This window comes from Mandrillus leucophaeus, unplaced genomic scaffold (assembly GCF_000951045.1).
Source record: "Mandrillus leucophaeus isolate KB7577 unplaced genomic scaffold, Mleu.le_1.0 Scaffold265, whole genome shotgun sequence".
Lineage (NCBI taxonomy): Eukaryota > Metazoa > Chordata > Mammalia > Primates > Cercopithecidae > Mandrillus > Mandrillus leucophaeus.
Window position 1 is genome coordinate 1,543,821 of NW_012102754.1, and position 26,818 is coordinate 1,570,638.

Here is a 26,818-nt window from a genome sequence, read left to right on the forward strand (position 1 = left end):
TCACCCTCCCTAAGTGCTGGGATTGCAGGTGTGAGCCACCGTGCCAGGCCCTTCTTTTTTATTTTTAAAACTTGCATTTGGGGGCCGGGTGCGGTGGCTCATGGCTGTAATCTCAGCACTTTGGGAGGCCGAGGTGGGTAGATCACGAGGTCAGGAGATCGAGACCATCCTGGCTAACATGGTGAAACCCCATCTCTACTAAAAATACAAAAAATTAACCGGGCGTGGCGGTGGGCGCCTGTAGTCCCAGCTACTCGGGAGGCTGAGGCAGGAGAATGGTATGAATCCAGGAGGCAGAGCTTGCAGTGAGCCGAGTTCGTGCCCACCTCATTCCAGCCTGGGCAACAGAGCGAGACTCCATCTCAAAAACAAAAACAAAAAACTTGCATTTGGTTGTTTGAAACATCTCTTTATCCCATTATATTCATTTTTCTCTACACTCTTGAGCTTATCGTGTGTCTTTACAATAGAAATGTTAGCTTTTTTGTTTGAGCTTGGACTATTTCTGTCATTTCTGGGTCTTGATATTTTTGGCTGATTTTTCTTTTTATGAGTCCCATTTTTGCATTTCTTCTTTTGTCTAGCAATATTTCATTTCTGACATTGTACATTTTGCATTGAGTCTGTCATGTCGATTTTTCTAAAGAGTGTTGGTTTTTTTTCTGGTAGGCAATAAAGTTACTTTTAGATTATTTTAACTTTTTAGGGGTTTGCTTTAAAGCTCTTTAAAGGCATATTTAGAAGTTCCTTTATTTTAGGAGTAAGACTGTTCTGTTAATAAGGCATTGCCATTCTGAATTAGTTTTACGAAAGTCACTATATATTCAGTGTGGCCTCTGCGGTCTGGCTGGTGAGAACTGCAGTGATTCCCTGGCCTTGTGTGAGCTCTGGGAATTGTTTCTCTTACTTTTACCTAGTAACTCATTTCTTAGGATTTTTTTTTTTTTTTTTTTTTTGGCCTGGCCTGTGGTGTTTTTTCCTGTGCATATGCAGATTGATTTCAAAAATCCACCGGAACCTTTGTACAGATTTCCCAAGTTTTTTTCTCTTTGTAACTTTCTTCTCTCTGGAATTCTGCCACCTAAATTCTAGCATCTCCAAACTCCATTTCCTTTCTCCTTAACTTATCTAGATTGCTGGATTCTGTATAGGTTCCTGCTCACTATGCCTCTGTCTGAAAACTGACGCATAGTAGAACACCTGGTCAATGGTAGGTTCGCCTCACTTATTTTTTTCTCTTTTAGAGATCATAGTCCTGTGCTAAGTTTTTTTTTTTAAATATTTGTCTAATTTTCTAGTGTTTGACAGAGGTAGGGTAATTGCAGATCCTCTTAATCCCTCATGGTTTGGAAGGTGAAGTCCAAGAATATCCATTTTATGACGTGTCTCATTCTCCTTCCAGAATGTTAATAACACAAGGCAGGGACCATGCGGCTGAACATCAACACCACTAGCTGGCACTGGACACATACTGCTCAATGAGAACTTGCTAAATGGAAATAGCGATTGAGATCTTAGGACCATCTTAAAAAATACTGAACTCAGTACTTCATTGATTTTATATTTTCTTTATTACTATGGCTTAAAATATATGACTGTCATACCTAAATTTATTTAAATGACTGGATGCCCTATATATCAACTGTAACCTTACATTTTTGTGTTTTAAAATTTCATATATCAACATAGATTATTATAATTTGTGTTTACTGGTATAAATCACATTGTAAAATATGCTTTATGCATTAGGGAATAAAGTCTTGTTATTAGAATGGGTCTGTGCACTTGCCCTGCTGTTTGGTAGATGCAGAGGTTGTGTGATGTACAGCCAGGCTAGAATGGTAGCAGACAGGACACCTGGGTGTCTCTTGCCACTCTTTGGTTGCCTGTTCTTCTCAGATCCTCAGCTTGCCCACAGATAACAGTTCAGAGTGGGGAACTCAGTCCCACAGTTCCTTTTAGCTTCAAACACTATGATTTTTGTCATAATTTTTCTGTGAAAATTTGAAAATTCAAAGCATAATCGTTTTATCTGTGAATTGAATGTAATTTTGAAAAATCAAGTTATATAGGCAAGTTTGTATGCAAGTATATATTTTTAGGTTCCAAAAGTATATTTTAATTGCATTTTACAAAGGATCATGTGTTAAATAAAATGTACTGTCAGTCAGATGTTCTATGTATGTATATTTCTCCTGCTTTTTGCTCCTTTAGTGTAGGCCATTGTGTGTGTTTTTTCCTCACCACCTGCTTCTTTTGTTTGCAGTTCTATTGTGGCACCTTTCTCTGGCATCCTGAAGCCTGTCTGCCCAGATGTCCTTAGATCTGGCCAAAGCCTGATTTCAGCAGCAATCTTTTGGATAAAAGAACTTCTAGTTCCTTTGTGTAGTTTGGCAGGTCTCATTAGTGCTCCTGACTTAAGCTGTATTTAAACTAATCATTTTAATCTTTTGTTCATCATATATTGTCATCTGTTATAAAGAAAATAACAAGATCACTTTTCAATTGTCTTCAGCTGAAAAACTGGAGGAAATTGTATTAAATACTAAAATCATAAGTGCTAATTAACTGATATTAAAGGATTTAATTTTAAAGTTTTTATCTGTGACATGAGCAACACTTACAAGAGCATCGTGGTGTTTTCAGTTTTCAATTCATAAAGTAATATTACTAAGCACTAGTATTGTGCCAGGTCGTAGGGGCTAGGACTACCAAGATAGGTAATATTTAGCCTTTGCCTTCAGGTGACTTTATCTAGTTATAATCCAGTAGATAAAGGCTACTGGGAATTGAGGGAACTAAGGTACCGAATAAATATTTCACAGCTTTTTTCTGGTTACCTATAAGGTAATAGTTCTTTCTCGGGATTTCAAAGCTATATATCTACATGGAGTCAAATTCAAACTCAATGCATTTTATCAGTGTGGCTGTCAGAATTCTAATATGTCCCCCAGGAGCTCTATCCCCACTACATGCCAAAAGGGAGTTTACAGACTTAATTAAATTACTAATCAGTTGACCTTAGGATAGGGAGATTATGCACGTGGGCCTAACCTCATAACATGAGCTTTTCAAAGAAAAGTAGTTTCTTCAGCTGGTTGCAGAATAAGAAATCAGAGATACTCAAAATATGAGAAGGAGTGAATGCCAGAGAATTCTGTTTGGAATGGAAGGATCCATGGAGCAAGGACCTGAGAGTGGCTTTTAGGAGTTGAGAGTGGTTTTCATCCAGCAGCCAGTAAGAGAACAGGCACTTCAGTCTTACAGCCACAAGAAACCGAATTCTGTTAGCAATCTGGATGAACTCAGAAGAGGATTCTTCCATGGAGTCTCTGGATAAGAGTGTTGCCTATAGCTGACACTTTGATTTTAGTATCGTGAGACCCTAAGTGGAGAACCCAGTTGAGCCTGCCTGAAATTCTGACCTACAGAAACTAAGATAATAAATGGCTGGTGGTGTAGTGTTTTTTTGCCCCTAAGAATTAATAATTTATTAATACTATCAAATATCCAGTCAATGTTCAAATTTTCAATTGTCTTTTAAATGATTTTTTACAGTTTATTTGAATAAGTTCACATTGATAGTACATTTTTTAAGTTCTTCTCATCTTTTCCTTCTTTTTCTTTCTTTCTGATATTGAAGAAACAAAAATAGTTTTTCCTGCAGTACTTCTCACAGACTACGTTCTCATAAGTCATTTAACATATTCTGTGACCACTTTTTTTCTTAGTATCTTTCTATTGTGGCAAAAACCACATAACATTAAATTTACCATTTTAACCATTTTTAAATGTAAAGTTTATTAACATTAAGTATATTCACATTGTCGTACAATGAATCTCTAGAACTTGTTTCGTCTTGTAAAACTGAAACTGTGTTTCCATTAAACATTGTTTTCAACCCTCTTCCCTCCCTTAATCTCTTTGCAGTCACCTGTCCACTTTCTGCTTCTAGGATTTTGACTACTTGACGTCATGGAATGGAATCATACAGTATTTTTCTTTTTGTGACTGGCTTATTTCACTTAGCATAATATCCTTGAGATTCATCCATGTTGTTGCAAATAACAGCACTTCCTTCTTTTTTAAAGAGAATAGTATTTCAATGTGCATATAGAACATATTTTCCCTATCCATTCATTGATGGACACTCAAGTTGATTCCATATCTTAGCTACTGTGAATAATGCAGAAGTGAACATGAATGGGCAATTATCTCATTGAGATCCTGTTTGAATTCTTTTGGATATATACCCAGAAGTGTGATGGCTAGATCAAATGATAATTTTACTTTAAATGTTTCGAGTAACCTCCATACTGTTTTCCATAATGGTTACACCATTTTATATTCCCACTAACAGTGTACAGGGGTTACAGTTTCTGCCTGTCCTCACCATTTTTTTTTTTTTAATGTATAGTGGCCATCCTAATAGGTATGAGTTGATATCTCATTGTGGTTTTGATTTGCGTTTCTCTTATAATTAGTGATGCTGAGCATCTTTTCATCTGCTTGTTGGCAATTTGTATTTCATCTTTAGAGAATGGTCTATTGAAGTCCTTTGCCTATTTTTAATTTTTTTGTTGTTATTGAAATATAGGAGTTTTTTATACAGTGCAGATAGTAACCCCTCATCAGATGTACGATTTGCACAAATTTTCTCTCATTTCATAGGTTGTCTTTTCTCTCTGTTGGTTGTTTCGTTTGATGAATAGAAGTTTTAAAATTTGATGTGGTCTCATTTATCTGTTTTTTTATTTTGTTGCTTGTGTTTTTGGTGTCATATAACAGAAATCATTGCCAAATCCAATGTCGGGAAGCTTTCCCCTTTGTTTTCTTCTAGAAGTGTTATAGTTTTAGAGCTTACATTTATGTCTTTAATCCATTTTTAGTTTATTTTTGTATGTGGTATAAGGTAAAAGTTCAACTTCATTTGTTTGCATGTGGACATCTAGTTTTCTCCAGCCATTTGTTGAAAAGAATGTCTCATTTTCCTATTGTGTAAGCTTGGCAACTTGTCAAAGATTGTGTGACCATATATGCACAAGTTTATTTCTGGGCTCTCTGTTTTGTTCCATTGGTTTATATGTCTGTATTTATGCTAGTTCTGTACTGTCTTGATTACTACTGTTTTGTAGTATGTTTTGATATCAGCGAGTGTGAGAAAACTTGGAGAAGTTTGTACATCTTTTTCAAGATTATTTTGGCTTTTTTAGGTCTTTTGAGAATCCATATGAATTTTAGGACTTTTTTTCTATTTCTACAAAAACGTGCCATTCGAATTTTTATAGAGATTGCATTCAATCTGGTAGATCACTTTGAGTAGTGTGGACATTTGAACAATATTACATGTTTTGATCTATGAACACAGGATGTCTTCCCATTGCTTTGTATCTTTGATTTCTTTTGGCAGTGTTTTATAGTTTTTAGCGTACAAGTCTTTTGCCTCGTTGGTTAGGGTTATTTCTAAATATTTTATTCTTTTTGATGCTATTATAAATGTAAATGTTTTCTTAATTTCTTTTTCAGAGTGGTTGTTGTTAGCTATTGTTAATTTTAATAAGTTCCCTGTGTGTACTTGAAGATTGTTCTTGGTTATTCTGTTTATATGAGTTAGAATTTGACATTATATATATCTTATTGAGTATGTTGTTCAAATCTTATCTTTACTAATTTTTCCCCTTCATCTGCCTTAGATTGAGGGAAGTAAATAAAGTACCCTATTATTAATATGTTTTTTGCACATTTCTTCCCACATCTCCTGGTTTATGAAAATTATTGCTGTGTTGTTTGGTATGTACATATTAATAGTTATTTCTTGGCTGGGCATGGTAGCTCCTGTCTGTAATCCCAGCACTTTGGGAGATCAATGAAGGAGGATCACTTCAGCCCAGGGGCTGAAGACCAGCCTGGGCAATATAGTGAGACCTCATCTCTACTAAATCAGTAAATAATTAATTAGCTGAGCATGGTGGCATGCACCTATGGTACCAGCTACTCGGGAGGCTGAAGCGGGAGGGTCACTTGAACCTGGGAGGTGGAGGTAGCAGAGAGCTGAGCTCATACCACCGCACTCCAGCTTGGGTGACAGAGTGAGACCGTCTCAAAAGAATAAAGTTATTATATCTTCACTAAATGTTACGATCCATAGTTCAGAATAGATTCATTAATTTATCCTTTATAATATTTATCTCTCTTTAGATCTTAATACAAAGTTAGAAGACAGGGTTGGATTCATGTCTGGTCTTTGTATAATCTCCCAATCTCTTCTCCCATTGATACCATTCTTTTTAAATTAGAGGTTTTCCTCATTAAGTCCTCTAGTTTCTAATAGACTCAATCAAGATTTGGCCCAGAGAACCATTTAATTAGTGAATTGTGATTTCAGTTAGACTTCATAGCTCTCTCATCATGACACTTTTTGGAAGCAAATAGGTTTTGGAAAGATTCTTTAAAACACCATCTGCATATATGACAGGTGCTTCTGTTCTCTGCAAAGACCAGAGCTGCAGCCATTTCTGTCTTCCTCTGCTGCATCCCTGTGTGCCTTTTGACAGATTGCATGATTGTTTACAATTCACCATGCCATACCTAGGATCCACATCTAGATGGCTTTGCAAGAGCATTCTGTTAGAAGCAAACAGTCGAGCAGTTCTGGTCAATTATAACAAAGCACTCCAAACATGGTAAAAGTCCATTGAAGAGTGGGAGTGTAGGATGAGCATGAGGAGGCCACGGCCTGAGGAGGTGAGGTAACTGGGAGCATAGGACAGATCCGCATCTAAGGTGTGCATGATTCTGGCTGCCCTTTCAAGAGGCTGGTATAAAAGGAGCTTCCTGATCTAGCATCATCTCCCTGGCAGGTGATATGTTACTGTTAAATGAGACTATAATTATAGTATAATACTTTCCTCACAAATATAAATATAAAACAAAGAATTTATCTCTCTGAATGGTTACTTCCTGATTGCAGAATGGGTAAAATTTTAGATGATCCATCTCTTCTTATTAATCTCACAGAGACTCATAATGGAAAATAAATGAGACTTATTTATGCTTGCAAATCAAATTGCCGTAAAAGGTTATTTCAATAGACAGAGGCAAACTCATAATAAAATAATTTAGTAAAAATGGGAGCTAAGAGTATGTTTAATGGAACATGATTAGATTTAATTTTCTTACTATTTCCATCATTAAAGCTCCATTATCTTTTCTGAGACGTCATTTAGGCTTCCTGCCACACTGCAGCTCTAAGGCATTTCTGGGGAGCATATAGAAGCCTGTGAGTTCCATTAAAAAACAAAAATAGCTAATAGTTCTATGTTTTTTCATTTCTGCTGTTTGATATCAATGCCTCACGTTCAGAATTTCATGTATTCCCTCTCCCACCCCATCTCCTGAAAGCCATAAATATCATTATCTAAGAGCTTTCACAAAAAAGAAGTTTGATTCTAAAGTTGAAAACCAAAGTAAGACTTATTGATGAATGTCTCTAAAGTGCAGAGGCTCTGAGGGTTCTTAAGAATGCATCTAGTTATCCCTTTGCCTTCAAGCATTAGATACAGCTAAATCACATTTGTAGACAATAACAGAATCAGTAGTAGTACTAACCTTTTATGTTTTGTAGCACTTGAGAAATAGGAGTAGTTAAGAATCCACATGCTTTAAAAACTTCCAGAAAATATTTTCCCCTGGTGTGATGTAACTAGGGAGAGGGTTCTGGCCTTTCCAACCAGAGAGGTAGAGCCTCATTATTTTGGTTCAGTCTGAAGTCAACGCCCAGAGGCCCACAGGGCCATGTGAAAGCAGAAAGCAAGGTGATGAAGGCCTCCTCAGAGATGAGTTGAAGAGCTCCAGGAAGTGGCAGCATAGGCTCTATGGGACTGACCGTGAGGCTGACGCACCTCTGCTTCTGTCTGCTCTATGCAGACATAATATAGGTGATATATCTGATTTATAATGACAGCGTATTTCTAGTTTGTTTTTAATCCCCCTGAATTCAAAAGAAATTAATATCCTAGGTACTTATTAACCAAGTGTATTAGTCCATTTTCACATTGCTGATAAACACATACCCAAGACTGGGTAATTTATAAAGAAAAAGAGGTTTAATGAACTCACAGTTCCACGTGGCTGGGGAGGCTTCACAATCATGGCAGAAGGCGAAAGGCACGTCTTACATGACAGCAGACAAGAGAGAATCAGAGGACCAAACGAAAGGGGTATCCACCTATAAAACCATCAGATCTTATGAGTATTCACTACCATGAAAACAGTATGGGGGAAATTACCCCCATGATTCAGTTATCTCCCACTGGGTCCCTCCCATGGGCGCTACAATTCATGATGAGATTTGGGTGGGGACACAGCTAAACCCTATCACTAAGATTAGGTGTTTATTGCAAAAGTTCTAGCCAGGTGCTCAGAGTAATCAGCCTCAGTGTACCTTTGTCACTTCCCATTTCACTCAACTGCAAGACCTTTGTCTGATCTCATCTGTGCAGCCACAGCCTGTGCTCCTCTCCAAGTTCATGACCTCTCTGAGTCTGCTGGTTCTTCTGGCCCAGATCATTTGCATCTCCTTCCTAAAACCTCTCAGCTCACTCTGGCCTCTCTCCTGGTATGCCTTGATTAGCACATGGCACCACTCCTTAGCCTGTTGTGTTTGTCTGACCTATCATGCCCTGGATGGGAACTCCCAAATGGCTCATGTCTGGGTGTAGATTTGGGACTGGTGTAAGGACCTGGGGTGGGCTTGGCCTAGCCTGTTCTTCATATAGATTGTCAAAGAAATGACATTCAATTGTGTGCAGTGGAGATTATTTTTTTTTTTTTTTGAGACGGAGTCTTGCTCTGTCGCCCAGGCTGGAGTGCAGTGGCGTTCACGCCATTCTCCTGCCTCAGCCTCCCGAGTAGCTGGGACTACAGGCGCCCACCACCTTGCCTGGCTAGTTTTTTATATTTTTTAGTAGAGACGGGGTTTCACCGTGTTAGCCAGGATGGTCTCATCTCCTGACCTCGTGATCCACCCGTCTCGGCCTCCCAAAGTGCTGGGATTACAGGCTTGAGCCACCGCACACGGCCGAGATAATTTTTTAAACTTTTTTCAAAATAGTCCATTTTCTGTGATACAAACATGTTAGCAGGGAAGACTAAAAATGATGAAAAACCAACAAATTTTTTACATATTATTTTGTAAAGGGTTTATTGTAGATCTGTGTTTATATATGTTTGTGTTTTAAATGTGTACAAGTTCTCATTAAAACCTCTTGTTATTTTTATGTTGGAGCTTAGCTATAATCCATTCATTGTGTCTAAATGGGTCCTCTGTTTTTTCCATTCTATGTGGCAAAACCCTATGATTGAGAAGGTAAACGTACTCTCTGCCTGCCTCCCCACCCACCTACCCTGGCCAATATTTGTGTGATGAAGTTGGACTTTATGGTAACTTAGCTAGATTCTGGTATATAGGATTCCTTTGGGACTGAAGAAAGGTATGCTTTTGAGGATTTTTTTTTTCTTGCTATATGTTACAATTTTATATTGTTCTTGGATTGATGAGTGTATATTCTGGGAAAGAGTGAATGGGGGATGTCAGTCCTGTGCTAAAACTTGTATTTGAATGATCTTTGCCTTAATCCACAAATAAAATTGACATTGTGCAGAACTGTTTTGTTTGAATGTAGTCATAAAGCTTAGAAATTGTTAAAATTTGACATTATTTAACCTTTGATTCAAATATTCTGCCTGTGTGGTCTTTCCCGGGAGTAATTTGGAAAAACAGAGCATTGGGTTTAGCATCAAAGAATGTTAGGGCAGAAAAGGGCCTTGGAGGTTAGCTTGAGTCCTCAGAAGATCACTTTTCTCTCGGCATCCATGTGCGCATCTGGAAGCTGCAGTGCCCTGCCCTGCTGCTTGCTTCTGGGTTGGGCTCCCAGCCATGCACCTGGATGAGGCAGCTGATGCACAGTGATGCAACTGGGTGCTCTCAGTTGCTGTAAGGATGGGGCTTTTCACCTGTGTGGTTTTAAACACCATGTTTCCACCTACCTAACATTTTACCTCTTTTTCTGTCCTAATGGATCTGGTGACAATGATTTGGATGCCGTGGTTCACAGTCATTGCTGTTGGCATTTTTCTCTCTGGAGTGTCCCTAGCCCTGGTGTAGTAGAGCCTACGTTGTGTTGAACTACATAGTATGGGGAAGTGAAACTATCCTAAATTGGTTTAACTTGTTATCTGTGCCCCTAGAGACAAGATTCTAAGATTATCTAATAAGATTGTCTAATAATGAAATCGGAATGGTGCACAATGGTATATGGATATTCCTGAAGCTCAGGGACGTCTCCTAAAGACCAGCACCTGCTCTGTGCTCTACCCCTATAAATACAAACTTGTGACAGCTGCTTACCCATTGTCATGCACACCAGCAGGATTTTGTACCAGCCAGTCAGCCTGAGGGGATGGCACATCTAGTCATTAGCAGCTCATTGAAATTCACATGCAAAAGAGGCTGTGACACCATTACTCTGTGTACTCTCAGTGGGTGGCCAGGTGGGAGTATGGCAACAAGAAAGCAGTCCTCACACATGTGCTCCATGAGTCGAGAAACAACTTGAAGTGCCTGGAGTTAGAGAGAGTGAAAGGGAAAGACTGCACTTGCTTTTCTGCTCCATGTCTGTGGGTAATGGCGTGGGTCATGCCAGGAAAACTCAAGTGCAGTGACAGAGCTACCCTGTCTGTGCACTTCTCTCCAACACGTGGGTCAGCAGGTCTTTCGACTCACTCTTAGCAAAAAATGCCAGTTCCAGATTGAAGTGAATAGCTGCCTTGTGATGGGGAGGCCTTTGGAACTGGGGTTATATTCTGAGCTTAGCCTCATTGGACTCAGTTTTCTTCATGGGTAAAGCCATCTGTTCCTTCTTCCTTCCTTTCCATCCTCCCTTTCTCCCTAGCCTTTCTCACTTACACGCTTCCTCTGTCCCTTCATTCTTAGTGCTCATTTTGATTTCTGGTTTTCTCTTTGATTTTCATGAGGAAAATTTAATCAAGCCACTTTGACATACAAACCCTTAAAGCTGAAGCTCATTTATTGGGATACAGCAGTTAAAAATACGAAAACACCAAGCCTTCCCTGTCCCTCTTTCCCATTTCCTCATTCCATTGTTCAGGGGGCCTCTTGTGGACTTGTAGAGCTGGTGCTTTGATGCAGAAACAGTGGACATGACAAATAGTACTTCTCAGATGGGTCTTAAACACTCAGCGTATAGCCAAGAACCCCATAAGTATTTGTCCCAGGATAGATACTGAAGAGGAAGGTTGGGTTGCACCTGATGTCTCAAGGCCCTTAGGGAAACTCTCAACCTAGCTTGACTGAAGAAATTAATTTAAGCTCTCAAGAGTTCCCTTCTGGACTTTGGAAATGGAGACTGGCCAATATATGGTCACTTTCTCCCTTGATCAGGTTGGCCAGTCTCTTGACTTCTAGAATTTCCTTATTATTCCTGCTTGTCCAGCACATACCCTACTTATGTGTAGGGTCTGTGGGTTTATTAATCCCTTCCTCCAAACCTTTTCCCACCACAGGCCTCCTTAATTGACACTTCCTGTGATTGTTTAGCACAACATTTTGGACCCAAATTTATTAATTTATTGACCTACATTAATACTGCTGACTTTATGCTTGTATCTAGAGTTTCTTCTAATTCCAGTTAATAAAAATATGCCAGTAAAGACACAAAAGATTATTTGAGAGGTGAAATATTCCTGGAATCATTTTATCCTGTTGCAACCACTAATTCTTCAAGATGGTATAGCGTGTGTCATTACGTGGCCAAAAATGAGCTTATTGAATGTTCCAAAGTGAGTAAACAAATATAATGGTTATTTTCTAAGTAGAGTCTAAGAAAAGGAAAGCTGATTGCCTTCAGATATGGAAATTGGGAACAGAAGTGTGATCATGCATAAAATACCAAGTTCTGCAAATTCCAGGGTGAGTGACGAAGATCCAGGTTGCCTTTTGCTGCTGATTTTTAAGCATATCATAAATGTACATGCTTGCAGTTCTAAGTTACCTGCTTAGAATATTCTATTGGAAAACGGTGCTCTTGGCCTAAAATTTCAACCCTGACTGTAAGATGACTATCACCTCTTTAGAGATAGCCTTCTGCTGCAAAAACTGAAAAATTCTATTAGATCCAAAAAGTGCTGCTGGCCTGAGGGTCAGCATGCATTATGTTGGGGTATTCCCATTTGCTCCAGAATAGTCTATTCATCACTTGCCGTTCAGGAGTAAGAGCTGACCTACCACAGGTGTTAAGGGCAACCAAATATGCAGCTCCAGGGAGCAGTGTTTATACAGTGTTACTCCAGTGTGGGCAAACATTGTATCTGTTTAAAGTTATATCCTTGAATCTCCTCTTGGCCTTTTGACTGAGATCAAGTATAAAATTACACCTTTGACTCTATAAGCCCTGATGTGATTTTTAGGTAAATAATTGTGAGGTAATAGGAAAGGAAGATGCACTTTTAAGTCCTGACCCTCCTCTTTATATTCCTTTCAGAGATTCAATTGCTTTGTCTTTAAAATTAAAGGATTGAAAAACAATTGAGCTCTTGGAGCTAGAGAATAGAAGGGTGGTTACCAGAGACTGGGAAGGGTAGTGGGAGGTTGGAGGGGAGGTGGGGATGGTTAATGGGTGGGGGCAAGAATGGATAAGACTTAGTATTTGATAACAGGGTGAATATAGTCAATAATAATTGTACATTTTTAAAAAAGTATAATTGGATTATTTGTGACACAAAGGATAAATACTTGAGGTGGTGGATACCCCCATTTCCCCTGATGTGATTATTATGCATTGCATGCCTGTATCAAAACGTCTCATATGTTCCATAAATATATACACCTCTTATGTATTCAAAAAAATTAAAAATTAAAAAATTAAAGGATTGAACTACAAAGGTCTGTAAGATTCTTCCAAGGTCTAGTAGCTTATTTTCTTGCTTTGCTTTAGGCTTTCCAGCTGGTTTGGGGCAGGCCAAGGCTTAGAACTGGACTCGGCCCAGTTTTTTTTCTGCTATACCACACTACACTTTTACGTTCTTTAAAACTTTGGCTTTAAGTAAACTTCTAGTCAATTCCCACTGAAATATTTTTTCCTGCAGGATTTACTAGTACCTCTTCGAAACTGGACTGTGAGTACCAACACTTGGTAAACTCCTATTAGGAAAAATTTGTGCACTCCCACAGAAAAAGACAATTGAATTTCAAATTGAAAATTGCCTTGTGATAATTGTGTGTAATTAATCTTTCCATTCATTTTCGCTTGACATTTTCTTTCTTTAGGATAGGACACCTTGTAAGCAGTTATCTTTTGCAGAGAATCCTATTAAAATTGTTTCATGAAAATGTGTTTCCATGCCAATGCAAATGCTTCATGAGTGATTGACCAGTGTTTAGCATGCATGTGAGAGATTTTTGTGTATTTTACTCAAAGTAAAAAAATCTGAATTTATCACTTTTTGCAAACATTATTCAAAAGTGAATATAAATTGATTGAAAGCATTTTGGGAAAGGCCTTTTTTATCCTTTTGTAGTTCTACTTCACACCATTACTTAGCAAATTTTAGGTGCTCAATGTTTATCAGTTGCTTAACTGAAGGCAGTTTCTAGTCACTGACTAGTTAATTTCTTGAAGGAGGCTCTCACACCGTCTGTGCCTTCTCTAGCTGTATTTACCCAAGCAACTTTGAGCAGGACTGTTTTTTCATTAATTTTTCAGAGACCACTGTGTATCAGGGACTGCACGTAGGCACTGGGGACCCGATTAAAAGTCCCAGTCCTGGCCGGGCATGGTGGCTCAAGCCTGTAGTCCCTGCACTTTGGGAGGCCGAGATGGGCAGATGACGAGGTCAGGAGATCAAGACCATCCTGGCTAACACGATGAAACCCCGTCTCTACTAAAAAATACAAAAAAACTAGCCGGGCGAGGTGGCGGGCGCCTGTAGTCCCAGCTACTCGGGAGGCTGAGGCAGGAGAATGGCGTAAACCCGGGAGGCGGAGCTTGCAGTGAGCCGAGATCCAGCCCCTGTACTCCAGCCTGGGCGACAGAGCGAGACTCCATCTCAAAAAAAAAAAAAAAAGTCCCAGTCCTGCCCTCAAGACACTCAGCATTGGGTGAGGGATGGGATTAACAAGTAATTATGCCAGTCACTGTATACTTGATGGCCACAGTGATGGCAGGCAGGCACAGAAAGTGAGGAAAACAGTCTTCAACCCAAGGCAGCCTTCCCCACAGACACCAGCTTCAGGGAACAACATCTGGCCTGCATTTTTAAGAGTGACCTTAGTTTGCTAGGACTTTGTTATTGCTATTTTTATTGCTATTTTTACTTTTGAACAGTGGCAGGGATGTGAGGAGAAGACTAAAGGAGTCATGTCTGAATGTGTTCTAGTTCTTCATTTGTCCTCCCTACTTTGGGCTGGTTATTAGCTCAGATATTGTGTTGTGTGGCAGATTGGCCTCTCTTTCAACGCTACAGGCAGATACATAAAAGGGGCACAGTCCATCCCCAGGGAGCTGGTCCTGGCAGCTTCCCTTTGGCTCCACTGCCAGGGTTCTCCTGCCTGAGCAGCATTGGCTCTGGCCCACTGCTCCTGCCTTGAGGCCTAGGGCCACATTGAGAGCCAAGAGGATGGAAGCTTCCTGCTAGAAGCCTAAATAACATGAAAGGGTAGGGCTAGGAAGGCCAAGTGACACAATTAACCTGCCAGAAGGGCATTCACAGCGCACTGCCATTGGTGTTGAATGAGGACTGGAATTCTAAAGACAAGCTCGGCATACTGATTGGCAAATGGTATTAGTTGATCCAAATACTCCCTTCTGTGCGAGCGAGCTGGAATGTATCGCTAATCATAACTTGTATTTGCTGCTGCTAGAGGGCCTCTACAGTATCTGTCAGTCAAATTTAAAAATAATTTTAAATTGCCTTCTCTCATGTCTTTGATCAGAAAGGTGGAGGAAGCCTTCAAATGATGATGCCCCACATAAAAAAAGGGGCTTAACTCTATATCTCCAGACTCCTGGGGCGACAGCACCATACATTTTTGGCTACCGAGGGGAGAAAAGCAGGCTTCAGTGTTCTTCCTCTGCCTCCTCAGCCCCTGTCAGAGCCTGCTCAACCCCTAGAAGCCCTGACCACCTTGGCAGAGTGGGCTGTTTACCTGATGCACAGCTAGCAGAGCAAATGCCCACGGGCAGTTACCCCAGCACCTTCACCCTACCCCAAGCATTCCCCCCATGTACCCCTAAATCCTGGTCTTTCTGCCTAAGAAATCCACGTACATTATTTATGAGGTAAAAGACTGAATTAATTTTAAATTGGCTTGTGCCCTTTCAGTTTAACTCAACTTGTTCCCTTTCCTGTTTCTTAGCCCTAGGGGTCCGTATTTGGTTCAAAAACTCATAAGAATGTTTCCCACATCATAATGCTGGATTGAAAGCACGGGAGTAACAACATCCCTGCATCTGCTGTCCGACGAGTTTTGTGGCTTCCCCTCCTTTCAGGGCTTTAAATCCAACCAGGGCTGTGGACAGAAACTGGACTGTGGTAGCAATGACCTTGGGCCTACTGTAAGCCAATATTCCCTGTGTTGGCCTACAGCCTTCCAGATTTAAGCCCCACAGCTGGAGATAGAGTCTCTGCCACTTTAGAAAGAGGAGTCTGGGGCCGGGCACAGTGGCTCACGCCTGTAATCCCAACACTGTGGGAGGCCGACGCGGGCAGATCACGAGGTCAGGAGATCGAGATCATCCTGGCTAACACGGTAAAGCCCCGTCTCTACTAAAAATATATATATATAAAAAATTAGCCGGGCGTGGTGGCATGCGTCTGTAGTCGCAGCTACTCGGGAGACTGAGGCAGGAGAATGGCGTGAACCCAGGAGGCGGAGCTTGCAGTGAGCCAAGATCGCGCCACTGCACTCCAGCCTGGGAGACAGAGCAAGACTCTGTCTCAAAAAAAAAAAAAAAAAAAAAAAGAGGAGTCTGGTAGCAGTAGTGGAAGTGAGGCTGGAAGTTGAGACACCCATTAGGAGACTGTGGTCCCTGCTAAGGATGCCAACTGCGTGATGTTAAGCAGGTAAATGGGAATGGAGAGCAGAGGATAGATGCAAGAGGGGCTTAAGGGAGATTCGAGGGGACTTTGTGACTGACTAGATGAGGGAGACACTAGGGAGGCCGTAGTCCCGATGATTCTAAGGTTTGTGGCTGATGACTGGGCAAGCTGTGGGACCTCCAATAGAAAGAGGAAAAGAAAGGAAAGTGTGAAAGCAAAGGGAGATGAACTCAATTTAGATTCCATTGAGTTTGTTTGTTTTTGTTTTTGTTTGTGTGTTTTTGAGACAGAGTTTCGCTCTTGTTTCCCAGGCTACAGTGCAATGGCTCAATCTCGGCTCACTGCAACCTCTGCCTTTTGAGTTCAAGCAGTTCTCTTGCTTCAGCCTCCCAAGTAGCTGGGATTATAGGCATGCGCCACCACATCTGGCTAATTTTGTATTAGTAGAGATGGGGTTTCACCATGTCTGGTTTAAGCTGCCTGTGACACAGCCTTGTGAAAAGTCATCAGTAATATGGAAATGTGTCCTCTTGCCCTCAAACATACTTATTTCACTTGAATACTCTGAAGACTTTTCTGAGCTTGGGTCTCAGAGCTGTAGGAATCTAGCCAGGTGTGAGAATGTTTGTGACAGAAAGTGACTGGATGCACCAGTACATCCTGGCGCAGCACTTTGGTGCCATTGTACATGGAGTACACGATAGACTGCTGTTCTCTAGAGCAACAGCAAATTTGTTTTCTGAAATGTAGTTTAAGCATGTGTTGAATAGGATGTGATATGTGTTTCTAAGAGATTGTAGATGCTGTGTGCACAACACACGTGTGCTTTGCTCTTCGTTCTCTCTGTGGTTTCTCATCCCTACGATTAGTTGTGGTCCTTTAATTAGTTGTTAATTCATTGTTAAATTCTGGCCTGAACCAAAGGCAAAAGAGAGTGACCATGGTTCACTGTTACTTTTAGTTGTTAAAGGTATTTTGTACCTTGACTATTTAGATCCTCACCAAACTTTTAATTCAGACATCTGAAGTCTTTCAGTGGCATTTACATTGTCAAATATCAGAGTAAAGTAGAATGCCCTGTCTACAGTGAAACTGCTTTGGAAAGGCTGGTCATTTTTTACTAGTGTTTCCTTGCTGTGTCCTTGGTATTTCAGAGCTGTCCTCTTTAAGCACTGAAGCAATTAGTTTTGTGAAGGCTGATTCTTCAGGGTCCAGTGCTCTCCTGCCTTTCATTTGCTGAAACTGTACATTTTAATGAAGTTGTTTCATCTATGTTGCCAAACACTAGAATTTTGCTGCTTTAATTCTAATTATCTCTACTGGCAAATGCTATGTTTTATTAGAGCCCTCAAGTGTTTTGTTTATTAAATGTCCATACACTGGTATTAGGCACATAAATTAGCTCAGCTGGGCTTATGGATTACGGATGAAGGAGTTGAATATTTTCGTCATAATGTTAAAGTATAGTGGGATTGCCTTTTGTGGGCTCTCAACGATGCCATCTTCTGCGAGTCGCTTCCTTTTTCCCCCAGCAGTCAGTGTGAACACAAGTGTCTGAATAATGTGACTATTGATAGTGGCCCTAGTATGTATTTTTATTTTGTGCTCATTCTTTCCTTTCCTGTAATTGCCTAATACCCACATCATGCTTCTTGGGTTATACTTTTTTTTTTTTTTGAGATAGAATCTTGCTCTGTCGCCCAGGCTGGAGTGCAGTGGCGTGATCTCGGCCCACTGCAAGCTCCGCCTCCTGGGTTCATGACATTCTCCTGCCTCAGCATCCCGAGTGACTGGGACTACGGGCACCTACCACCATGCCAGGCTGATTTTTTTTTTTTTTTTTGTATTTTTAGTAGAGACGGGGTTTCACCATGTTAGCCAGGATAGTCTCAATCTCCTGACCTTGTGATCCGCCCACCTTGGCCTCCCAAAGTGCTGGGATTACAGGCATGTGGGTTATACATCTTACAGTGTAGTGAAAAACTTTGAGGGCGCTTATGAAGCCAGAAGATCCCAGTGGTGGGGGGAGGGGATAGGGAACGTTGTGGAATGAAAGGGAGGATAAGCATCACCATTACAGCCCCAGATTAGTGTCTCAGATTTTCACCCCACTCTAGACTTCTTTCAGTTTCTCCCAGGTAACACTGTGGGTCCACAGGTGATGTTGGTTAACCTGGAGTGTGCTGAACGGCCTGGGTGACCCTGGCACTCTGCCCTCCTTTGATCACTAGGCAATGCTTCATGGTGATTAGGGGCAAGGCTTCTGCCATCCCATAGACCAAATCCCAGTTTCACCAATGAAGAGTTTGGCAAGTTACACTTGACTTCACTAACATTCAATTCTTAGTGATAAAAACAGTAGGACGATAGCCCCTTCCATGTTTTTGTAAGGGTTGAATGAGATGATGTAGGTGAAGTGGAGTACCGGACATGGCACGTAGTAAGTTCTCAATACATTATAAGTGCTGTCTTAGCCCAGCTCGGGCCCATGTGGCAACTCTGCTTGTAACTGGGCCCCTGACCCTGTCCCAAAAGCCTTGTTGCAGGTCTTCACCTGCTTTCATCTCTCCTTGCATGTATCAGGGCACCAAAAGTATAGACTCCTTGCTTTATTAATGAGCTGTGAGGATTGAAAAAAAATATATATCAAGATTTTACCTAATTTCCTGTATTGCTCTTTTACCCTCGGATTCAGTCTTAAATTTGGAGGAGTGGGAGGGGCTCTCCCAGAGGAGCATCTAATGATGATAGTTTTTAGTCAGAATCATCCCTCCCCTCCAACTCTGACCTATGGTCTTTGAACGAAACATGCGCGCCCTTGTCTCTTTCCACCAATCTTCCAGTTATACCCAAGAAGAAGTTGAGCCCCACATGTTTACTCTCAAGTTTTCTCTTTTCATATATTCCTCTCCTCTGACTTTAAGAGGCAAATATAATGTTTTTCAATGCACAGTTTACCCCCGTAAGCTAATATGATTGTGAACAAGAAAAAAACCTTATTAAAGTTGCTAAGATAAATGAAATAGCACAGTTTGATACAAGTTAATAGAAGTATGCTTAATTCACATTTACACCTTCTCAACTGCCCTTTGCATGGGTTTGGCATTCTTTCTGGGGAAATGATGCTCTAGACCAGAGCAGCAGCTCTCTTAGTTCACCTAGAGAACCGTGTCATCAGCTTGAGCAGAAGCAATTACTGTGCTCTCAAGGTCTCCCTCCACTGCACTATGTAAGAAGGCATATATACCTATAAGAGGGAAGAGCAAGTAAAGATAATTCTGTAATATAATTTTTATAAAGCCCTTACTTTATTCTGAGCAAAGTTTATGATCTATGGATAGTTTATAAACCAACAAAGATAATAAAGAAAACAGTGTTTTTTAATAACGTCTAGAACAGAAGTGGAACCGTTTCCTTCAGGCTGGTTATGGGATTATTCATCTCTTTTTTTATTCTGTGCATTAGATATTTTTTTCCTAAGTACTCCTAGTAATAATGTTAGTGGGGAAGTTTGATAGAGTGTACCTTCGTTGTATACCCCTCTGCAGATTGAGTAGTGGGGCAGGCAGAGGCCTTTATTCTGCAGTGACTCTGGGACCTGCAGGAAGGGGGCTCCAGGACCTGATTGACTGGGATCTGATTCTGTGTTCTTAGCGTCTAGGGTGAGTTAGCTTTTGTACTGAAGGAAGTACCTATATCAACAAGTGGCACTCACTCATGAGTACAGGAAAAGCTGAGGTATTGGCTTCAGAATGAGCAAAGTTATTGCCAAGGGTATTGTAGGAAATGTGCATTTAGTTACAAAAATGTGTATCTCAAAGAAACAATAGTTTTATTTCTAGTAAGACTGACCTATATTTGCTGACAGATGAGTCTTTGAACAAGGAGCAGTATGTGTCATTTTACCAAATGGGACCAAAAATAAAAGATTTATTAGCTTCACTTTCTTCACAAGAACAGGTTTTCTATGTATCGTTAGTTATTTTATCACGAGTAACATGTAGTGTCATCTTGGTGCTTATTAATCACCCTTTCCTTTCAACCAACTGTAAGAATAATTAGATGAAATTGGTGGCAGACCATCGCTTCCACATTAATCTTCTTAAGCTGGTGTCAGTGAAACAGTCAAACATTAACATTCACTGCAAAAGTGCTCTTAAGCGTGTGTTTCTGAAGTTCAAAATTTTTAGTCATCAGTATTTGGAAAGCAAACACTTTGTCTTGTGTTAAACAATGGCATACATGGCAAAACCTATATGAAATCAAGTGGCTCTCATCAATGGGAGGTACAGATCTGCTGAGAAAGCAGTTTCAGAGCCAGGTTCAGTGTGGGTATTTTTGTAAGCCTTGGATACCACCTGTCCAATCAAGAGATTCCTGGATTCTCTGCTTCATGTTCTCTCTCTGATACCCAGGCCATTAGAAGCCTCACCATCTAGAAGATCATGGGGCAGAGGAAAAGACAGGATGATGAAGCTGTCACTGGCTCTTAATGCTTCTGCCCGTGTGAGTTTAATTGACCAAATCAAGTATCATTTTCATCACTAGTGTCATTTTCCAAGCAGGCAGGGAAATGCCATTCTACCGTATACCTAGGAGAGATAAGTGGGAAATGTGTTAGTCATTCATAATGACTAACTCAAAAAAAAGTAGGGTAGTCATTAAAATGGAAAGCTGGTTTGTTGAAAAGTCTGATATCATCTATAGATAAAACTTTGGTGAGTCTGATCAACAAGAGAGAGGACGCCGTGTAAAAGGCATCATAAATAGGGTCCAGGGAAGTTTTGTGAAGGTGTAATAGAATGCTTTGTAAGATTTTATTACAACATGTTTGAAAATCTAGATGTTGTAGATGGTTTTCTAGGGAAATAGAAATAACCACATTGGTTCAAGATGTTGTAGATGCCTGAGTAGAAGTGTTTTGTTTTTCAGTTTCTTTTTAAGTTCTACTAGTATGATATCGTGAAGTATATATTTGATCTTCTCCCCTGTTTCCTAGCATATAACTCCTAAAATCCTTAGAAACTCTGTCTTCAGGTGCTGTCATTTTGTATGCTAATGAGTTGATGGCTGGCATCCCCTACGGTAGCTTCAGGATGGTGGCTTGTCACCTGAAAGACCAAGGCAACATTAGAGGGCTGAAAACTTTCAGTCGCAATCCCCAACCTCTGGGGAGGGGAAAGGGGCTGAGATTAGGTTGATCACTTACAGCCACTTACAGCCATATAATCAGTCTTGCCTACATAACAGAGCTTCCATAAAAACCCCAAAGGACCTATAACAGAACCCCAAAGTTCAGAGAACTTCCACATAGCTGAATATGTACAGGTTGCTGGAGGGTGGTGTGCCCAGGGAAGACACAGAAGCTCCACAGCTCTTCTCCCATACTTTGCAATATGCATCTCTCCATCCATGTCTTTTGTAATATCCTTTATAGTAAAATGGTAAATGTGTTTTCCTGAATTCTGTGAGCCGCTCTAGTAAATTAATTGAACCCAAAGAGGGAATCACGGGAACCCCAACTTGATGCTAGTGGGTCAGAAGTTCTAGAGCCCCAGACTTGCGATGAGTGTCAGAATAAGGGAGGAGGGCGTAGCCTTGTGGGACTGAGCCCTCGCCCTATGGGGTCTGATACTATTTCCAGGTAGATGGTGTGGAGTTGAATCAGAGAACATTCAGCTTGTGTTAGCTGCAGAATCGATTGCTTGCTTCATGTGTGGGGAAAATCCCCACGCATTTGGTCACAGAAGTCTCCTGTGTTGATTATTACTGAGTGAGAGAAGAGAAAAAGCACTTTGAATTTATGTGTGTTTTTCCACACAACTGGCAGAAATGTATGGAGGCTAGTTGCTTGTATGAGTGAGTTCTACCAGATCTCCTAGAAACACATATTAGATGCACAATAAATATTTTTGGAATAAAATGGATGGACAAGGTTAGCATGAAATTGATACTAAAATCAGAAGAGGGTGTCACTCCTCAGTCAGTATCACTTATGAACACAGATGCAACAATCCTAAAGAAACTTAGCTGACAGAGTCTAGAAGTATATTAAGAGAATAAACACGTGTCCACGTCTTCAAATCTTTGCTCAGATGTCATTTTCTGAAGGAACTATGCTTTGCTTGCTCTAGCATTGCAGCTTCCCCTGCAGCACTCCAAGCCACCTTGTCCTGTTCCCTATTTTCTCTCATAGCTTATATCACCTTCTAACATATCTTGTAATTGTTTGTTATGTTATTTATCGTCTTCTCCTCGTGGTACAAGGTAAACACCATAAGGGCAGGGCTTTTCTTCTGTTTTGTTCACTGATACAAGCCAACTACCTAGAATAGTTGGCACTTAGTATTTGTTGCAAAAATAAATAATCCTGAATATAAAATAAGGATCCTTGATTGGATTCCGGAAGAGAAAAGGCCATCAGTGGAAAACTGGTGCCACTTGAATAGTCTGTAGCTGAGTTGTTAATATCTGTAAATTTCTTAGTTTTGATGAATATAACATGTTTAGGGTAAGATGTTAACACGAGGGAAAACTGGGTGATGGGTATATGGAAACTCTCTGTACTATCTTTGAAACTCTTCTATAAAGCTTAAGTTATTGAAAAAGAAAAGCTTATTAATGAATTAAGAGATACCAAGAGGCTTCAGCATTTAAAAAGTAAAATAAAATTTCTGTTAAATGCCAGGCATGGTGGCTCACACCTGTAATCCCAGCACTTTGGGAGGCTGAAGTGGATGGATCACGAGGTCAAGAGATCGAGACCATCCTGGCCAACACAGTCAAACCCTGTCTCTACTAAAAATACAAAAAGAAAAAAAAAATACACAAATTATCTGGGCATGATGGCACACACCTGTAGTCCCAGCTACTCGGGAGGCTGAGGCAGGAGACTCGCTTGAACCCGGGAGGTGGAGGTTCAGTGAGCCGAGATCACACCACTGCACTCCAGCCTGGCGACAGAGCAAGATTTCATCTCAAAAAATTAAAAAAAAAAAAAAATTCTGTTAAGTGACACCTTCTCAATGAGTCTTACCCTGACCACCCAATTTCAAATCATGTGCAGCCCCACTGCTGCCCTCTCAACCTCGCTTCCCTGCTCTGCCTTTTTCTTTTTTGCCAGAGTACTCTGCTATCTTCTAATACCTTATACAGTTCACTTATTTATTATACTTTTTGTTGTCTATTTACATGAGGATAGGGGACTTTGTTCACTAGGATACCTCAAGTGCCTACTATAGTGCCTGGCACAAAATAGCTATACGTTAAAAAACAACCCCACAGCAAACCATATGTTTCTCTGTGGGTGAGGGGTGGAGAAAGTGAATATGAAAAGGTCTAGATTAAGCCTACTAATTAATATGCTTGTTGCTTTTCAGGGTTGGATTAGTTGTTGGCAGAATAGTCATGGTGAATGGGCACAGGACTTAGAGCGGGGCAAGCTAGATTCCTGGGAGTCCTCACTCTCAGTAGGTACTTATAGGACCCTGAGAGTGAGGAGTACTACCTTACATTTTGCACCCTGTGTGTCTCTCTTGCCTCATCCTAGTTCCAGACTGCAAAGACTGCCTCTTTAGTTTTGAATTATATGAAATTTAATAATTTCAATTATAATCTGTGTTAATTGCTTAATTTTAAAAAATATTCACAGCAATGAAAAAGGGAACAAAAGCAAAGCAAGTTGTTTGTAAGACCCTTTAAAAATTACAAAGAAATGATTCTGCCTTTAAAATGAGAAATTAAGACTAAAGAATAACTCATTTTCCATTCTCTTTAGGACCTAAGTTACTCCCTCCTATATGATGCTAAGTGTTGAGGAAAGCAAAATTCACAATTCACTCTTTTAGGTCCAAATGTAGCTTATTGCACTGAAGCAGTAATATAATAAATCAGATCAAATGTACTAAAGTGGGAAAATATCAGTACCAGCATAATGTTGAAACTGCAGAAATATTTGCTTGAAGTAGTTCTCTTTTGTGATCTCAAATTCATCTTCAGGCATGGTCTTCTGAGTTCTACATATTTGAATTCCTTTGTCACCCACCTAAAGCATGGAGGACCATATGTTGTCTCTCAGCTCATGGGCAGGGGAGTCCGTACTGCAGCACTGGTGTCTGAGTGATTTACCTTCCCTCCCAGCTCACTTAGCTCACTTAGCTCACTGATGGGATTTGTCTTAACACAGAAGGATGTGCTTCATTAAAGTGCAAAAAGGCTATCATTTAACCTTGTGCAAAGAATGAAGCAATGGAGATCATTTGCTCATTTGTCTTTGTGATGATGTAATTGTATTTCTGTATAGTTATGTTGGGAATTATGATCTATTGCAGGAACATCAGGAGAGCATTCTGGGTAATACCATGCAAAGTGTGATTGCGTTACTCAACAATCTAGTTGCCTGCAAAGATTCGAATATGAAACTACTTTATGAACAAGGTAAATGCTTCATAGAATTACTCTCTGATTGAGTTTTGCCTATTTGTACATTTTTTCATCTTAGCGTGGAGTCTAGAAGTACCATTTAAAGTTGATGAGTCAAAATAGATAAGAATTTTTAAGTAATATCACTGGCAAAATTTGGAAGTGTGGGATGGTTTCTCTAAGATAATTCATTCTCTTAATGGCATAAAGTCAATAGGCACTGCTTAAAGATGACAAACCAAGAAATAGAAGTGTACTCATAGTATTTAGACTGATTGCTGTCTGTATTCATCTGTTTTCTGTTGCTATAATGGAATAACTGAGACTGAGTAATTTAAAATAAAAAGAAATATATTTTGTACAGTTCTGGATGCTGAGAAGTCCAAGATTGAGGGGCTGCATGTGGTGAGGGCCATCTTGCTATTGGAGACTCTTTGCAGAGTCCAAAGGCAGTGTAGGGCATCACAGGGTGAAGGAGCTGAGCTTGCTAGCTCAGGTTTCTTTTCCTCCTCTTATGAAGTGACTAATATCCCATCCTAATGATCTCATCTAATCTTAACTACTTCTCAGAGTTCTCACCTCTCAAATACCATAGTTGGATTTCCCATCCTCTTAATGCCATTATAATGGGGATTAAGGGTCAGCATGAGATTTGGAGGGTACAAACATTTGAACCGTAAGACTGCCAATCAAAATAAAAACAGATACGACCAAAAGCACCTTGGAAAATGAGACTAGGTGTGTTGACAGTGGTTTACTTTATATCTTATGCACGTCTGTACTGTTACAATTCTAAAAATCATGTACAGTCATGCATTGCATAACTACAGCAGTGTGTTCTGCAGTATACATCATTAGGCAGTTTTATCATTGTGTGAACACCATAGCGTGTACTTACACAAATCTAGATGGCATAGCCTACTATACACGTAGGCTGTATGGTATGTATGGCCTGTTGTCCCTAGGCTACAAACGTGGTGAATACTGTAGTCACTCGTAACACAGAGGTGTAAGTATTTGTGTATTTAAACATAGAAGTATTGTGTATTTAAACATAGAAGAGTCGTGGTAAACATATGATATACAAGATAAAACATGATACACCTGTATAGGGCACTTACTATGGATGAAGCTTGCGGGACTGAAAGTTGCCCTGAGGGAGTCAGTGAGTGGGTGGTGAGTGAATGTGAAGGCCTAGGATGTTGCTGTACACTACTGTAGACTTTATAAACCCTGTACACTTAGGCTACACTCGATTTATTAAAAAAAAAAAAACCTTTTCTGACTGAGTGCAGTGGCTCATGCTTGTAATCCCAGAACTCTGGGAGGCCAAGGCTGGCAGATCACCTGAGGTCAGAAGTTTGAGGCCAGCCAGGCCAACTTGGTGAAACCCCATCTCTACTAAACATACAAAAATTAGCCAGGTGTGGTGACGGGCGACTGTAGTCCCAGCTACTTGGGAGGCTGAGGCAAGAGAATCACTTGAAGCGGGGAGGTGGAGATTGCAGTGAGCCAGGATTGCCCCACTACACTCCAGCCTGGGGGACAAGAGTGAGACTCCATCTCAAAAAAAAAAAGAAAGAAACATCCCTGTCTGACAGCTCCGAAGAGAGCAGTGGTTCTCCCAGCACGGCGTTTGAACTCTGAGAACAGACAGACTGCCTCCTCAAGTGGGTCCCTGAACCCCGTGTAGCCTAACTGGGAGACACCTCCCAGTAGGGACTGACAGACACCTCATACAGGCGGGTGCCCCTCTGGGATGAAGCTTCCAGAGGAAGGATCAGGCAGAAATATTTGCTGTTCTGCAACATTTGCTGTTCTGCAGCCTCTGCTGTTGATACCCAGGCAAACAGGGTCTGGAGTGGACCTCCAGCAAACTCCAGCAGACCTGCAGCTGAGGGACCTGACTGTAAGAAGGAAAACTAACAAACAGAAAGGAATAGCATCAAGATCAACAAAAAGGACATCTACACCAAAACCCCATCTGTAGGTCACCAACATCAAAAACACAAAGTAGATAAAACCACAAAGATGGGGAGAAACCAGAGCAGAAAAGCTGAAAATTCTAAAAGCCAGAGTGCCTCTTCTCCTCCAAAAGATCACAGCTCCTCTCCAGCAACAGAACAAAGCTGTATGGAGAATGACTTTGATGAGTTGACTGAAGTAGGCTTCAAAAACTTGGTAATAATAAACTTCTCTGAGCTAAAGGAGCATGTTCTAACTCATTGCAAGGAAGCTAAAAACCTTGAAAAAATGTTAGACGAATGGCTAACTAGAATAA

General features: G+C 40.5%; 1 protein-coding gene across 2 annotated transcripts in view; it reads left to right on the plus strand.

Annotated features, from left to right (window-relative positions):
- Positions 1–26,818, plus strand: part of ULK4 (unc-51 like kinase 4) — a 780,596-nt gene that overhangs the window by 427,011 nt on the left and 326,767 nt on the right. For both annotated transcript variants that reach the window (XM_011984288.1, XM_011984289.1), the window contains one exon: positions 24,447–24,552. In XM_011984288.1, coding sequence (XP_011839678.1) covers positions 24,447–24,552 — 106 coding nt within the window. The remainder of the gene's footprint in view (positions 1–24,446; positions 24,553–26,818) is intronic.